The following is a 15,684-nucleotide window of genomic DNA, read 5'->3' as shown; positions in this document are numbered from 1 at the left end:
AGCATCGGTACAGACAAGATGGCTGCCGGCGGGTCTGGCGCCGCTCAGCTCCCTGCTTCAGCCCAAGTTCTCCAAGTCCCGAGCTTCACATGCCACGTAGAGCCCCGATTCCCCCCAGCACACACACACACACACACACACACACACACACACACACACACACACACACACTCACACACACTGGGAGTGGGCAGCCCCAGCCCGCTTCTCCTCTTCTCCCTCCCAAGAAGGGACCAGGCCCCCTGCCCCCTCTCCTTCCACTCTACCTGCTTTTCTTCTGCCCCTCAGCCCAGCCTCTCAGCAAGTTTGGCCTCATGCCCAAGGCTGTCCATCCACAGCCTTCACTCACCTTGAGGACAATCTCCACGGTGAAAACAGAGGTGAAGGCGATGTCAAAATACCCGAGGATCTGGGGAGGGGGAGGGGAGGGAACAGCCAGTGAGAGGAAGGCCAGAGTACCAGTACCACCATCCCTACCACCACCACCACCCTCACCATCAAAACCACCTTGACCATCACCCTTGCCAACACCACCGCCATTACCTCCATTACCACCACCACCATCACCTTCAATACCACCACCACCATCACCTTCAATACCACCACCACCATCATCTCCATTACCACCACCACCGCCATCACCTCCATTACTACCACCATCATCATCTCCAATACCACCACCACCATCACCTTCAATACCACCACCACCATCATCTCCATTACCACCACCACCGCCATCACCTCCATTACTACCACCATCATCATCTCCAATACCACCACCACCATCACCTTCAATACCACCACCACCATCATCTCCATTACCACCACCACCGCCATCACCTCCATTACTACCACCATCATCATCTCCAATACCACCACCACCATCACCTTCAATACCACCACCACCATCATCTCCATTACCACCACCACCGCCATCACCTCCATTACTACCACCATCATCATCTCCAATACCACCACCACCATCACCTTCAATACCACCACCACCACCATCATCTCCATTACCACCACCATCATCATCTCCAATACCACCACCACCATCATCTCTATTACCACTACCACCATCATCTCCATTACCACCACCACCACCATCACCTTTGCACTCCCATTATCCTCAACATAATCACAATTATCAGTCTTCACCACTATTATCCCCACGCCATTGCCCTTACCACCACTATCACCACCACCACCACGTCACCTCCATTACCACCAAGATCACCATCATGACTTCCATCACCCTTACCATTCCCACCACCATCATCCTCATCTCCATCATCCTCACCACCATCGTCATCACCACCACTGCCACCTTTATCATCATCATCATCATCATCGCACAACCACTACCTTGTGACCATCCCCACCACGACCTTCATCATCACCGTCCTCCTCACCACCACCCTCCGAGCCGGCAGCCCTGCTGTGGCACCCGTCATTGTTCAGAAACCACGCCACGGGCAGGCCTGACCCTCCGGGAGCTTAGACTCTGAAACCCCCACGCTTGTGGTCCCACCCTGGGCCGCGGCGTGCGGGTAGGGGAGGGCTGCGGGGCCCGCGGAGGGCCGCCACCCTCACCTGATTCCTCACGGACTCGGCCCGGATGGGGTCCTCGGCAGCCAGGGCGGCGCTGCTGAGCAGGATGAAGAGCAGGATGAAGTTGGTGAACCACGTGGCGTTGACGATGCGGTGACACAGGACGCGGATTCTGGGGGGAAGGATGGAGAAGGTGGGCTGGGAGCTGCTGGGCACTCTCACGCCGCCGGCCTCTGGCCTCTGTCCCGGAGGGGCCGTTCGTTTCGTGGGGCCTGGGTCAGGGACGGCGTGTGCACCGTCCCGTCCCGCCGTCCCACGAAACCCCACCGAGCCTGCGCTCTCTGCCTCTGAAAGCTGCAGGCCCGGGGGCGTGGCTCCAGAGGCAGAGCCCTGGCCTAGTGAGGGTGGGGCCCTGAGGTCAAGTCCTCCCCTCCCCCTCCCCCCAGCAGCCAGGCGCCACCTACTTATTGGTGGGGCTGAAGATGAAGAAGGAGCTAGCTTCGGGAATGGGCACTGCCTTCTCTTTGAGCTGCAGCTCGGCCAGGGGGCGAGGCCGCGGGCTCACGGGGATCTCAGGCTCGTCTTCCTCGTCATCCCCTGTGGAGAGGAGAGAAGTCAGAGGTGCTCCCCCTCCCCCAAACTCTGCTGTGCACTTGGCTTCTGTGTCCTAAAAAGGAGTCTCTGAAGTCAGCCCTGTGTGTGGGGGGGGATAGACTTGAACTGTCAGGGGCCTGAGGGGCCCAGACTCTTCTGGAAGGATGCCCAGGAGTCTTGTTGCCTCATCTCCTGTCTCAAGGCTGGATGTTCAACACCTTCACCAGGGGCCCTGACGTCTGGCCCTGCTCCTGGCCCTGCTGCTGGTCAGTGCTGGACACGGAGCCCTTCCTGGGTTTCCACCACACAGCGTGGGGGACTGACAAGAGGACATAACAATTATGGCGAGAACCCTCCAGCCTGGAGGAAGGCAATCACTATCTCTTGAGCTTCAGTCAGCTTCCAGGACTAGGGCAGGTTGAGGGGAGGAGTGGAGGGCATGCGGGGGTGGGTAGATATTCCAAGCATATCCGAGCTTGTGTCTGGGGAATGCTCCTAGCCGGGATTCCTGACAGCGGCTTCCTCGGGCCAGGAGCTCCTGGATTCAGTTGTCTATCCGCCCGACCCGTGAGAGTCCTCCTTCCCATCCGTGCCATATTCCACCCCCCCCGCCCCGCCCGCCCCTCTGCTCCCGAGAAGCTGGGACTCCTGTTTTCTGCTCAGAACTTTACACTTCTTACTCTACCTGGACTATCACTGGGCCCCAGAGACATAATTTCTGCTTACTATCAGAGACTGTTAGTTCACAGAGTTGCCACATTTGTATCCTGTTCTCTATAGTTCTCTCTCTGTTCTCTATAGTTCTCTCTCTCTCTCGGTCTATATCCCATTTTGTTCATTTCATTGTACAAATAGCCGTGAGGCAGCTAAATGAAGTGGTGCATGCCTACAATTCCATCTATTTGTGACAGAGACAGGAGGATTGCGGTCCAAGGCCAAAGTGTGAGGCCCTACCTAAGAAATAATGAAAGCAAAAGCAGCCTTAGCCATAGCTCAAGTGGTAGCTGCTTGACTAGCAAGCACAAAGCCCTAAGTTCAAACCCTTAGCTACACCACCAAAAAAAAAAAAAAGATTAAAAAAAAAAAAGAACGGAAAAGAAAAGAAAAAGGAAAGGAAAAGAAAGAGAAAAAAATCCCAGAAGCTGGATACAAACACACTCGATCCCCTTGGCAAGACCTCTTTGCAACAAACCCACCCTCATGCCCTCCTCCCTGGGCCCTCTCTTCTCTCTAGAGTCATGGGGGGTAAACAGATGACAGCAAGTTGAGCACCCCCAAAGACATGTAAAATCGTCCCGTGGCTCAGTGCTCCAAAGGACATGTGTGTGAGCTCAGAGAGCGCTTGAGAGCTCTTTGGCGCCAGGGCTCCTCCGGGCGGCTCCTTGGAGTCAGCCAGCCTGGCTCTGCTTTGTCCCTGTGTCGTCTTCTCTGTCGGGATGAGTCGGGTTTCCACAGCAGACGCGGGTTATGTGTCGGTGTCAGGAGAGTTTTGCAGTAGACCCTAGCTGTGTCTTACGCATCCGTCCTCCCGTGAGCCCTCCTCTCCCCTTGTGGATTTTTTTTTGTGCAAGGCCAGTTACGGTTCCATTCCAGACCCTGGATGCTGGCTGGGGGGCGGCCTCCTTTAGGATCCATTCTGCACGGCTGGCGGGGGGACTGTGCACCCCCCACCGGCTCGGCGCTCCTTGAAAACCAGAGCCTCAGGCCTGAAGCACGGAGCTGACAGTCAGCACACACTGGCCGAGGTCAATGAAGATCCTGGGTGTGTTGTGGGGAGAGGCGGGCTGGCAGGTGGCTTATGCAGAAGGGACATCTCCAGTGTCCTATACTCCCCAGGGAGGGGCCCAGGCAGAGGACACACAGGGGCCGACTGTGGAGAGGATTCAGCCAGCACACACTCCCATAGACAATAGCAGGCTCCCGCCCGGGCTCCAGGATCCTTACCCGGGAAGTCAGCCGAGGGGTAGGGGTCCTTGACCTCATTGACGTTCGATTCAAACTCATCGATTTTCAACTGTAGGGAGCAACAAAATGAAGGTGACGACGAAGCCAAAGCTGCAGCTTGCCCTGACCGGGCACGGGCCGCAGAGCCGGCCTAGCTTTCTGCTCACCGGGTCGATCCCCGGCTTACTGGTGTGAGGGGTGGGCGCGTGTGACCAACGCAGCTTCCAAATGGAAGTCAGGCCTAGCCGGGCGGGCGGCGGGAGCCACGCTTGAGCGGTCTACACCGCGCCACCTGCTCGATTCTCCCCACCAGGGCTGACCTCCTTCCGCCAGGATCCCGAACCCCTCTCAGTTTCCTGGCTCTTTGAACTCCATCTCCTTAGTCTCCAAGAATCATGAGCAGAGCCAGGCTAGAGCAAGCACAGCAGGGCTAGGGACGGCGAGAAGCCAGGCCGGGCTGCCCTGTAGAACAGTGGTTCTCACGCAGAGGTAGATTGCCTGCTTGCTCTGGGTAGGAAGCCGGGACGTAGAGGAAGTCCCTGGACACACACACACACACACACACACACACACACACACACACACACTGACCCCCCCCCCAAGGGGATGTCCTCTTCAGACAGATGACCACCGCCCTCTCTCCTTCCCTTCCTCCTATCTTCCCCCCTTCCCCCCCCTCCCTCGCTCCCTCTCACCCACCCGCTGCTTGGCTTCACGGGTCACCTGAAGCACAGGTGGGGGAACCTTCAGACCCTCTCTATCCATCTTGTGAAATAATCGCCCTCCCCCCGCCCCCCGCAGTCTCACCTTGGCTGTGGTCGGGATTCCTTCCCCCTTGGGCTTCTGCTCCAGCTTCTTGGCCGTCGAAGTCTTCTCCTCTTCAGTCTTGTCTGGGAGACCCCTGAGTTGGAAAGCCAAGGGAAATGGTAGCGAGTGGGTAGACGGTCGAGTTGCGTGTGGTTCAGAGTTCACAGGGTGGGTGCCTGGTTTATCCAGGGTGGTCCCGACTCTTTGGAAAGGCCTGGTCGCTCTCCCCTGCTCTTCCCATCGTGCCTCCACAGGAACGGGAGTTCCGGCACTGGGAGAAGCGGGCTGCTGTGTGTGTGTGTGTGTGAGTGTGTGTGTGTGTGTGCGCGTGTGTGTGCGCGCGTGCATGCCTCCTATGACCTGCAGCATCAGCACCGCCTGGGAGCTCACTAGACACGCGGAACCGCGTTAGCCCACCTGGTGCAGCCCACAGTCCGCATTTTTGACACGATCCCCAGATAATGCTTAGACCAGCCCTGCTTCCACCCCTAGAAGAAGATCGGGCTGCAGAGAGCGAGGAACCACCTCCCACAGGGAGAGCATCCAACCCTGTTCCCCAGAGGGAGGAGGCCTAAGGCTCAGCCCCGCCGAGGGGAGAAATCCCAGAAGCCACTGCCTAGATGGCCAGCCTGCCCCTCACCCCTGCCCCGAGTCTACCCCTCAGGCTTCAGCAGCCCTGACGCCCTGGTTGCAGAAGCCTGTCCCCTGGAGCACGCACGTGCCCCGTGACCCCTGTTCAGCCGGCTCCAGGGAGAAGCCCACCCCACGCGTGGGGAGGGCGCAGCTCTCTCACTTGGACATCTTCCTGCGTTTCCTCTCCTCAGCCTTGGCCTTCTGGGCGGAAGTGAGGCTCTCCGCCTCTGCCAGGTTGTCCACAGCAATGGCCAGGAAGACGTTGAGCAGGATGTCTGAGAGAGTCCAGCTAAGGAGCCTCGGGTTGAGTCCCGCCCTGCCGAGGGTCCCCAGGCCCTCTCCCTGACTGGCTGGTGAGGAGCCAGTGAAGCAAAGCGGGTAAGAATCAGCCAGCAAAGGGCTGGCAGCTCCCCGTGGCCCCCTTCGGAGGGTGTCCGCTGGGATCTCTCTCCGCTCTGCTCGCTCCGCCCCTGCACCGCCCTGGCCCCGTCCCCCTGGTCTCAGTGCTGAGACGGAGCCACGCTAGCCATGATCACCATTCCCCCCTGCCTGCCTTCTGCCTTCCTGCACCAGGCTCGGCACGCCTCCTCCCGACCCATCACCCCGCGCTTCTCCAACCTTTCTGGCGGAAGGACTTGCTCTCCGCTGCATCCCACAGCCCACCCCAGAAGCCTGGGAGCTCCCCTTGAGCCGGAAGTTTCTACCACCTGGTGAGTGACCCCTCTTCGTTTTCTTTTCTTTCTTCTGCTTTTGTTTCTGGGCTGGTGCTTGAACTTAGGGCCTTGTGCTCTTGATCAGCTTTTTGTTTGTTTGTTTTTGCCCAAGGCCGGCACTCTACCACTTGGGCCACTCCCCCATTTCTGACTTCTTGCTGTTTAATTAGAGATTAAAAGAGTCTCGCAGACATTTCTGCCCAGGCTGGCTTTGAACTGCACTCCTTGGATCGCAAGCTCCTGAACAGCTAGGGTGACAGGCACGTGACGTGTGTCCAGCAGACCCCTCCCTCCCTTCCCCTCTCCCCCCCGCCCCTCAGTTCTTCTCTGTTCCCTGTCGCAGGGGGATACAGTTGCCACTGACGAAAAGAATGATGAAGTAGATGCACACCAGCATGCCGGGATAGGACGGCCCCCCATAGGCCATGATGCCATTGTACATCACGGAGGCCCAGCCTTCACCGGTCAGCACCTGGGGAGAGGAGGAAGGAGAAAATGAGAGGACACAGAGAGACCCAAGGGGCTTTCACCCGAGTGCACCGTCCCAACGCCTGCTTCCGCTGGTCGCGCGTCCCGCGCCCGCGCAGGTGCCAGCTCTCGCTCCCCTCCGTGCCCCCTCTAGGATCTAAAAAGCCTATCAAGGCCCTCCAGGGACAAGAGGTTTGATGGCGGTCCTTTCCCCAGCTGAGTTCCTGGTCTTCAGACTGAACTGGATCACAGGAAGTAAAGAGCACCAGCGCCTCTGAAAGTCTCATGGCCTAGCCAGGCAGCAGAGGGAACGGAAGGAAAGGGAGACGGAAACCATTCAGGAGCCCCACTGAATGTCACCCACTGGCCTTCCCACGGGCGAAATGAGGGAGGCGACCTTTGAGGCACTGGCGACAGGAAGAAAAGCATTTCCACGCTCTACGTCAAAAATGTCCTCCAGGCAACAGCGGCTCGCACCTGTCATCCTAGCTACTCAGGAGGCTGAGGGCGGAGGATCGTGATTTGAAGCCAGCCCAGGCAGGAAAGTCCGTGAGATTCTTATATTTCCAACGAATCCCCCAAAATTCTGAAAGGGGATCTGTGGCTCAAAGGGTAGAGGTGCTCGCCTTGAGCAAATACAACTCAGGGACAGCACCTGAGCCCTGAGTTCCAGCCCTGGGACCCGAACACGAAACAAACACAACAAAAAGGACGTTCCTCAGAGACAGCAGCTGCGAAGGCCGCTGCTCACGGGGACACCGCCACACTCCCTTGGGTGGCTTCCGGCGAGCAGATGGGAGAACCACGCCTCTAAGGGTGCAAAAGGGTGCTTGGGTGCCGAGGTCTTGCCCAGCCTGGGGAGGACGGGCTCACCTTAGCTGCCTTTGCCAGCAGAGACCCAAGCAGCTCGCCTGTGGATCCCCGGCCCTCCCGAGGCCCAATCGCTCCCTAGCTGGGGTGTAGCGGGCCCTGCTGGGCGCCAGGGACCGGAGGCCAAGGCGAATCAGACAGAGCACAGCTCCAGGGGAGACAGGGGGCAGGAACCACAGGGGCCAGGGGTGGGGGAGTCGAGAGGACCAGCTGAGCGAGGGCTTCCTGCGGAGGCGACGCCCACTCTCCCCTCAGCGCGCACGCGCAGTGGCCGTCGTGGGCCCCACCCCCACCCCAAGTGGCGCGCCCCGCTGGATGTCCCACCTGGAAGACGGTGATGAGGGCCTGGGGGAAGCTGTCAAAGTTGCTGCGCGGCACTGGCATGTCCTCGAAGTCATACCTGCCCCCAAACAGGTGCATGCCCAGCAGGGCAAAGATGAGGATGAAGAGGAAGAGCAGCAGCAGCAGGGAGGCGATGGAGCGGATGGAGTTGAGCAGAGAGGCCACCAGGTTGCTCAGGGACGTCCAGTACCTAGCGAGGGGAGGAGGTAGGAGGGCGCTCCCGGGTGGGAGAGGCTGGGGGGGGGTGTGTGTGTGAAGGGGGAGAGGCCCTGGTGGGAGGGGGGGGCTGAGGAAGGGGGGGAGGGCTGCCTGCGGGCTGGGGGCTCACTGCACAGATGCACAGTGAGATAGGAGAACGAGGGAAGGAGGAAAAGGGCAGGCTCACCTTCCTGTGAATTTTATTACAGTTATGACAGCTGTAATCGTTGTTGTTAACCTCTCTCTCTTTGTTTTTTGGGGGGGGAGGGGGTTGGTGGTTTCAACTCAGGGACTCGTGCCTGCTCGTCGTTGGCACTTTACCATCTCAGACACCACGCCAGCCCTGCCTTTTGCTGGTTAGTTCGGAAATAAAGTCTCCTGGATTTTTTCTGCTCAGACTGATTGCAAACCGTGATCCTCGGATGTCCGCCTCCTGAGCAGTTAGGATTACGGTCATGAGCCACGGGTGCCTGGCTTGCTAGTCTCTTACGGTGCCTGACTTACCATAGATCGGTGTGTATAAAAGTGGTATCTCTAGGGCTGGGTGCGGTTAGAGCTTTAAACACCCGCTGGCGTCTGGGAGCAGATCAGCAGCAGGTTCGGGGAGCTGCTGTGTGAACACACGCGTTCCCCGCGCTGCCGTCGCGTCCCCCCTCCTCGTTTCCATCCCTTCTCCTTACTTCTCCCTCACACCTTCCATTCCTTCTCTCTCCCAGTGTCTCCCTGCCTATTTCCTTTCTCTTTTCGAGCGTCTCTCCTTCCACAGAGCCGTAGATAACGGCAAGAAAAGGGACGATATGAGGTGTTTCTCTTTCCCCAGGGGAAGGCTGCTTAAGGATGGAGGGGGAGTCCTGGGCCGGGGCTCGCCCTGAACCTGCCAGACCCCGGAGCCCTGGAAGTGAGCTGGGGCTGGGAGGCCGGCCGCCGGGGCTCACTTGGTGATCTTGAAGATCCTGAGGAGGCGGATGCAGCGGAGCACGGAGATGCCCAGCGGGGTCATGGCGCCCGACTCCACCAGCAGGATCTCCAGGATGCCGCTGCAGACCACGAAGCAGTCGAAGCGGTTGAAGATGGACATGAAGTACTGGCGCAGGCCCAGCCCGTACATCTTCATCAGCATCTCGATGGTGAACAAGGCCAGCAGCACGCGGTTGCCAACATCTGGGGGTGGGGAGGGCAGTCTGCGAGTCACCCTCCATCCTCCTCCCGCCTCGGAGCCGAAGCGCCCAGAACGCCCTCGCCAGCTTTCCAGGGCGCCAGCCTTTAACGAATCCTCAAACCCAGTAAAAACTGGTGACAGCAGCCCACGGCAGAAGTCCTGATCTAGATTTCCAACGAGCTGCGCTATCCCATGTCTAATAGCACCTGCTCTGTAGTCCTTTTAATCTCACACACATTTAACAAGCTCCACCGCTCCCTCCTTTCTCTTGATAGGAGAGGCTCTTCCTCCACTAAAGCCTACGCTTTGAAGAATAGAAGGTTGTCTTCTATAGGAACGAAATAGGAAACAAAGCAAGCATGCATCTGTAGGTGCCTTCAGTCCTGAGAGCCACCTTTGAATGTGCCATGTCCCCCTACGCTTGCCCACCCCTCTGGGAAGCCCACTCTCAATGGCCCTTTGTCCAAGAGGGTCCCTCTTCCTTCCAGATGGACTCGCCATGACTCTCTCCGGGGTCACCTGTCACCCCTTGTTGTCAAATCTGGCAGATGTCTAAGCCCTCCGCTCAGTTCTACCAGCAGCACTAGGCTTTGCTGAAATTCCCTTTCCCTTTTCAAACATCTTGTCCTACCTCGCCCTCTCTTCTGCGACACCAAATCTTCCAGAACCTCCTCTATAACTCTAAATTCTAAGCTTTTTCTGAAGATACAATCTTCTCTTTTTCCTTTTTCCCCTTCCTTCCTTCCTTCCTTCTTTCCTTCCTTCCTTCCTTCCTTCCTTCCTTCCTTCCTTCCTTCCTTCCTTCCTTCCTTCCTTCCTTCCTTTCCTTCTTTCTTGTGTGTGTGTTGGTACTGGGGCTTGCACTTAGGGCCTGGGAGCTTCCCATTCACTTTTTTTGCTTAAGGTTAGCACTCTACCACTTGAGCCACAGCTCTACTTTTGGATTTTGCTGGTTAATTGGAGATAAGTCTCATGGGAACTGGAAAGTTGGCTTCAAACCCCAATACTCAGATTTCGGCCTCCTGAGTAGTTAGAATTACAGGCGTGAAACACCAGTGCCGGGCTCAGCTGCATTCTTGATTGAACGCTGGACTTGGGCCATGCGTTTGAGGATGTGCTAGCCCCCGGCGATCCGGTGGTATTTATAAGATCATTGTTCAATGTCATCCTTGCCAATGACCTCCCAGATTTCATTCCTCATAAATTCAGACATGCTTGCTAAAATCCATACCTACTTTTCCATCTGCTTCCTGGACATCTTCATTGGAATATCTTGAACTTAGCGTGCCCAAGATGAAAAACTGATGAATCCTGCCTAGCCTCCTCCACCCATGGGAATGACCTGGTCCATTGACCATCTTCTCCCTCTCAGTAAGTAGAGCTACTGCCACTCATTTATCTGCATAGGCCTGGAACCTCGACTTCCCCTCTGACTCCTCTGTGTGGACAGAGTTTCCATCTTCCCAACCTTAGGGCACTGACAATGCATCACAGAGCATGGCACATTCAAAGGTGGCTCTCAGGACTGAAGGGACCTACGGATGCATGCGTGCTTTGCTTCCTATTTCTTTCCGATAGAAGACAACCTTCTGTTCTTTAAGGTTCCATCTGTTTCAGCGCTTTAACCACGGTCCCTTTGGTACTGCTCTGTTACGTCCTGATCGTGGGTTTGCCACTTCCCGCCACTCGTCTGCGGGATGGCTCCGTTCCTTATCTGGTTTGTAATTTTTTCTTGTGAGCTCATCATGGGGAAATGTTCTCCTCAGGGATTCTGCTGCCTCGTCTTGAGAAGCATCATCAAGCATGCTTGTGTGCGCTTGCTTCTCTTGGATCCCTGCAAATTTCACTTGTCTGTGACTAGTTGGGTTGTGGTTTGTTTTTTTTAATGGTTCTATCTTAGCTTCCAATCCTTGTGTCATGAACAGTAGTGTCAATTAGACCCCAAACCTGTACCGGGCACTCTGCACAGGGAAGATCGGAGTTTGAGTTTTATTTTTTCCTCGACACAGTTTCCCTTCCTTCAAGACCTCGAGCTGGGAGAAACATTTAAGTTCTTCACCTGACCTGATGGACAATAAAGATTTTGTCTCTCTTCAAGCAAGGGCAGCCTTTGCAGGCCCTGCTGGCTCTACACGATTAGAGTTTCCACCCAGGCAAGCCCAGGGCTCGTTGCTGTGGTCTCTGTACAGACATTAGGAGCCCAGGGACCACTCCGTTTAAATCTAGATCCGGAAACGCCCCCTGGAAGTCAGCTTCCGGCCCACTGCTCTGTCTTTGAGTCACCTTGTTTCTGCCACTCCGACACTTGCTTCGCCTTCTGGAAGCATCACGTTGTCGCCTGTGCTGCATGACCGCGTACTGACAGTGGAGAGGGCACCCAGGCTGGCTGCTATGTTGGGAGAACTAACTGGTCCTTCTTCCGATGACCCTACTCGTTGCGAAAGACCCGAGCTCTGCACCCAGAGGGGCATCCACCGCATGGATGAAGCTGACCTATTTTATTCTCCACCACGGCAGGACGTTCAAAGACGCAAGTCTGGTTGTGTTATGTCCTTCCGCACAGCCTCACTGGCTTCTCTTGGTCCCCGGGCTACCATGCTAGCACTGTGTGGCAGTTTGTAAGGTTCCGCCGCACGGCTCCTGCCACTCTTCGTTACACTCACGGTTTCTGTGGCTCCCGACATTCTCCCGCAGGAATCCCTACTAACCGTTGGCCTCTGGACCTCATCTACTTTCTTTAAGATCTATGGAGCTCAGACATCTCCTGTCTTGTGACAGCCCCCCTCCCCACTATACCTTTGTATCAGCTCTATCACTGCCATGCCAAGCGGACCAGAAACGATGACTATTCGTCTTCTCCTCTGGCCTAGTGTGCTGTCCTTAAAAGTCAAGCACGGTGGTCAGCTCTCTCCGTTTGCTATGTTCCTTTGTCTATGTAGCCGATAAATAGCCGGAGAAAGATTGCTAGTTTTGTAGTAGGATTTGAACTTGGGTGCTTGGAACTAAATTACTGGTCATCCTATAGGCAATGATCCTGAATTGGAATGGTTTTCCCAGCTACCTGAACAAAGTTGTCCCTATGTATTTATTGCTGTTACTGCCCGTGGGCAGTAATGATGCCACAAGTTAGAGAGATGGGTGTGTCACCTTGGTTTTGGTTTTTGCTGGTCCTGGGGCTTGAACTCTAGGCCTGGGTGCTATCCCTGAGCTCTTTTTGCTCAAGGCTGGCACTCTACCACTTGAGCCACGGCGCCACTTTGGGCTTTTTCTGTGATTAATTGGAGATAAGACTCTCACAGGCTTTCTTGCTGGGGCTGGCTTTGAGCTGTGATCCTTAGATCTCAGCCTCCTGAGAAGCGAGGATCACAGGCGTGAGCTACTGGAGCCCGGCTTTACCTTGTCTTTTGAGGTCCCTGTTTTTCCTCTATAAAAGGAAGGGATTCGGCCACTGATCGAATACCAATATCTGTAATTTCTAGAAAACACTGCCAAGGTTAAACTGACCTCTCCTGCAAACCTTGTGGAGCCCTTGGCAGGTCCGAGCATCCGGCCTCCCGGCCCCACTTCCCGCTTCCTGCCCGCAGGCTCACCTTGCAAGTGGGTCAGCCAGAGCGGCTGGTTGTGGTGCTCAGAGGCAATTGACAAGGTGTTGAGGGCGACCACCAGGATGACCAGCCAGTAGAAGACCTTGGATTTCACCAGGTCGTGGCATTTCCAACGGAAGACGCGGTTCCACTGCCTCCAGTGCCGGCTGCAGGAGGAGACGGAAGAGGAGGGGGGGCCAAGAGCTGCTCAGCTGAGCACGCTACGGTTCTCCCGTTCCTCCAGCTCGCTCCTGCAAGCCACCCGAGAGAAGCCAAGCGCGTGGGCTGGAGAGCTTGCATAAGAGAGCTGGCCTCTTACTAGCAAAGATCTCCATCTTTCAAAGAAGAATCGCAATGAGGAGGACCCCCGAGGTAACTGATCTGCCCGGCTGAAATGGTCATATTTTTATACCATTGTTCCCTGTGGCACTGCTACAACCAGGAAAGATTAACTAAAAACATGATGGTGCAGCAGTGCATCGTACTGTGGAAAACTTTACATCTGATGATATGCTCCCCAAATATACAGGTATATCTATGAAAACTGTCCTCAATAGATAATCTGAAATAAAAATGTCATCAACATACATATGCATACATCTCTACATCTACACCTACTCAACAAATATTTGTTAAGACTTGATACGCGCTAGGCATTGTTCTAGTGTCTTTAGTGACAACAGTTGACATCACAAAATTCCATTACGTAAAAAAAGAGCAAAATATTCCTGTGTGTATGCGCACACGTGTGTATGTGTGTAAGCCGTGGCTGTAGAACGTGTGGGAGGGGCTAGGCATCTGTTGCCATGGTTATCTCTTTGAAGTGCAGCCAGGGAGGGGCCTTCATCTTATCTTTGATGTATTTCTTTACTGCTTGATCTTTCTCAGAAGTCACCATCATATATGAATCTGCCAAATGACACAGCCTAGCAGCCAAACTAACCCTCCTGTGAAGACAAGGATGTAAGGGGGCTTGGCGTATCCCCTTCTGTCTGACTCCTGGGCCAGAGCTGTCTCCTTCCTGGAAAACTCTCGGTGTTGTACAACCTATCCTCCGCCCTTGCCTTCCCTTTCCACTTCAAGTTGCCTAGAAGCGCCCCCCCACCCTTCGGGCAGCCGCCCACCTGCCCCCCAAGGGCTCCGTGTCCTTCCTGCGTGGCGTATACATCAGCCACCTGTACAGGATCCTCTCTGATTTGCATATTCCTTGGGCATCCAGCTACAAAGCCCTCAGAGCAAGAGCACGCGCTGTTGTCTCAGAAAGGCCGCCTTTCCAAGGGCTCTGGAAAGAGCCTTGGAGGGAGGGGACTGGATGGCAGCCCCGCGTCCCGCTGACCTGCTGATAGACTCACATGAACTGGATGATTTTGTTCAAGCCCTCGATTTCGTAAAGGCTCTCCGTGTCAGAGCCACCTTCATCCAAGGGCAGCTTCCCTGGAAACAGAGTGGATCTAGCTGGAGCCAGCCTGCCTTCTGGGTTCCTCGGGCTGCCCCATGCCCAGGTAAGGTACCCCGGGCAGGACGCCGGCAGCAGTGGGCCCTAGGTGGGCGTGGCCCTTCTGTGCCCCGCCCCTCCGGGAGAGCCAGACTTCCAAGTCTCCACCTGCGGGGCGCCCAGCTACGGCGGGTGACCTCACTCTACTTTGGAGAGAGTCCAAGAGTGCACCCGGAATTCTACCATCTTGAGGTGCAAGGCTTTTAGGCTCACGGTTGACCTCTGAGGGGAAAGTGTTCTCCCCACTCAACGGGCTTTCAGGAGGGTGACACGGGGTCACCGCCATCCAGGGGAGGGCTGGGGGTCACGGGCAGCCCGCGGGCCCCGGGTCCAAACCTTCTCTCAAGTCCTCCACATCCATGACCTCGCCCTGGGTGATCCAGCTCATGTAGCCCCGGAGGTCCTCCTCCAGCTGCTGCTTCTCCCGCAGCTTCTGGAAGGTGCCCCTGGACTTGGCCTTCTCCCGCTCCTTGGTGAATTCTCTGGAGTAGACAGGGATGAGGAGAGGGGGTGAGGGGAGCCGCCGGGGCGAGAGCAGACGCAGCTGCTCGAGGACACGGAGGCACCTTCCGCGGCCTGCGCGTGCTCTGAGGGATGACCGTCGCCATTTTCCTCCGTGTCTCACCCCCTCCGGGATGCCTTGGGGTCTACTCTCGCTTCTGATTTCTTCCCAACCTGTGTTATTTTCTCCTGCTCTGTCCTGGATGTGAGGAGTTAATGACAGAACAATCCTTCACCCTTACAGAAGCAGGCTTGGAGCTCGGACCTGTCACAGTGCCCGACCCTTTAAGCTGCCTTGGAAGAGACTTCTGCTCATAGACCTCGGGCCTGAAAGTAGCCCAGCCTCAGTGTCCCAAGCGGCCTGAGAGTTGCAAGGGCTCTTCAGACCAGCAGGGGGCAGCCCTGTGCCTCCAGTCACCAGGGAGGGAGCTAACAGCAAAGTCTTGGGCTCTGAGGGGGGCAGCCATCTCTCCCTGGAGGGACAATGTCCAGGTGGGGGCTTGTGAATACTTGGAACCACAGACCCCTCCTCAGAATGATGTTGCACGATGCCCTAAATAGAGCCCAAAGCATTTACATAGCAACCCATTCTATGGAAATACAGTAGCCGAAATATTCATGGACTCGTCAACTACAAGCTGCAACGTCAACTGCAAGCTCTACTTGCAGGTCCAGTGTGTCATGATTTCCAGATAGGGACACGTGAAAACGGATTTGCAAAGACTGTCACACGTGATTTCTGTGAGCACAACTTGGAGTTACTGATACCACTGTGGTGTGTGGCCTATGTTCATGATGAAAGGAAATAGAAAATTTCAATAG

At 56.0% G+C, this 15,684-nt stretch overlaps 1 protein-coding gene across 1 annotated transcript in view; it reads right to left on the bottom strand.

Annotated features, from left to right (window-relative positions):
• Window positions 1-15,684, bottom strand: part of Cacna1s (calcium voltage-gated channel subunit alpha1 S) — a 63,362-nt gene that overhangs the window by 22,989 nt on the left and 24,689 nt on the right. The window contains 12 exon segments of the mRNA XM_048358252.1: window positions 350-409; window positions 1,597-1,726; window positions 2,019-2,151; window positions 4,093-4,162; window positions 4,900-4,993; window positions 5,693-5,807; window positions 6,597-6,717; window positions 7,908-8,115; window positions 9,059-9,284; window positions 12,873-13,033; window positions 14,219-14,300; window positions 14,698-14,843. Coding sequence (XP_048214209.1) covers window positions 350-409; window positions 1,597-1,726; window positions 2,019-2,151; window positions 4,093-4,162; window positions 4,900-4,993; window positions 5,693-5,807; window positions 6,597-6,717; window positions 7,908-8,115; window positions 9,059-9,284; window positions 12,873-13,033; window positions 14,219-14,300; window positions 14,698-14,843 — 1,546 coding nt within the window.

Source organism: Perognathus longimembris, chromosome 11 (genome assembly GCF_023159225.1).
Source record: "Perognathus longimembris pacificus isolate PPM17 chromosome 11, ASM2315922v1, whole genome shotgun sequence".
NCBI lineage: Eukaryota > Metazoa > Chordata > Mammalia > Rodentia > Heteromyidae > Perognathus > Perognathus longimembris.
Note: the sequence above shows the minus strand (reverse complement) of the source record. Positions and strands in the feature narration are given on the sequence as shown.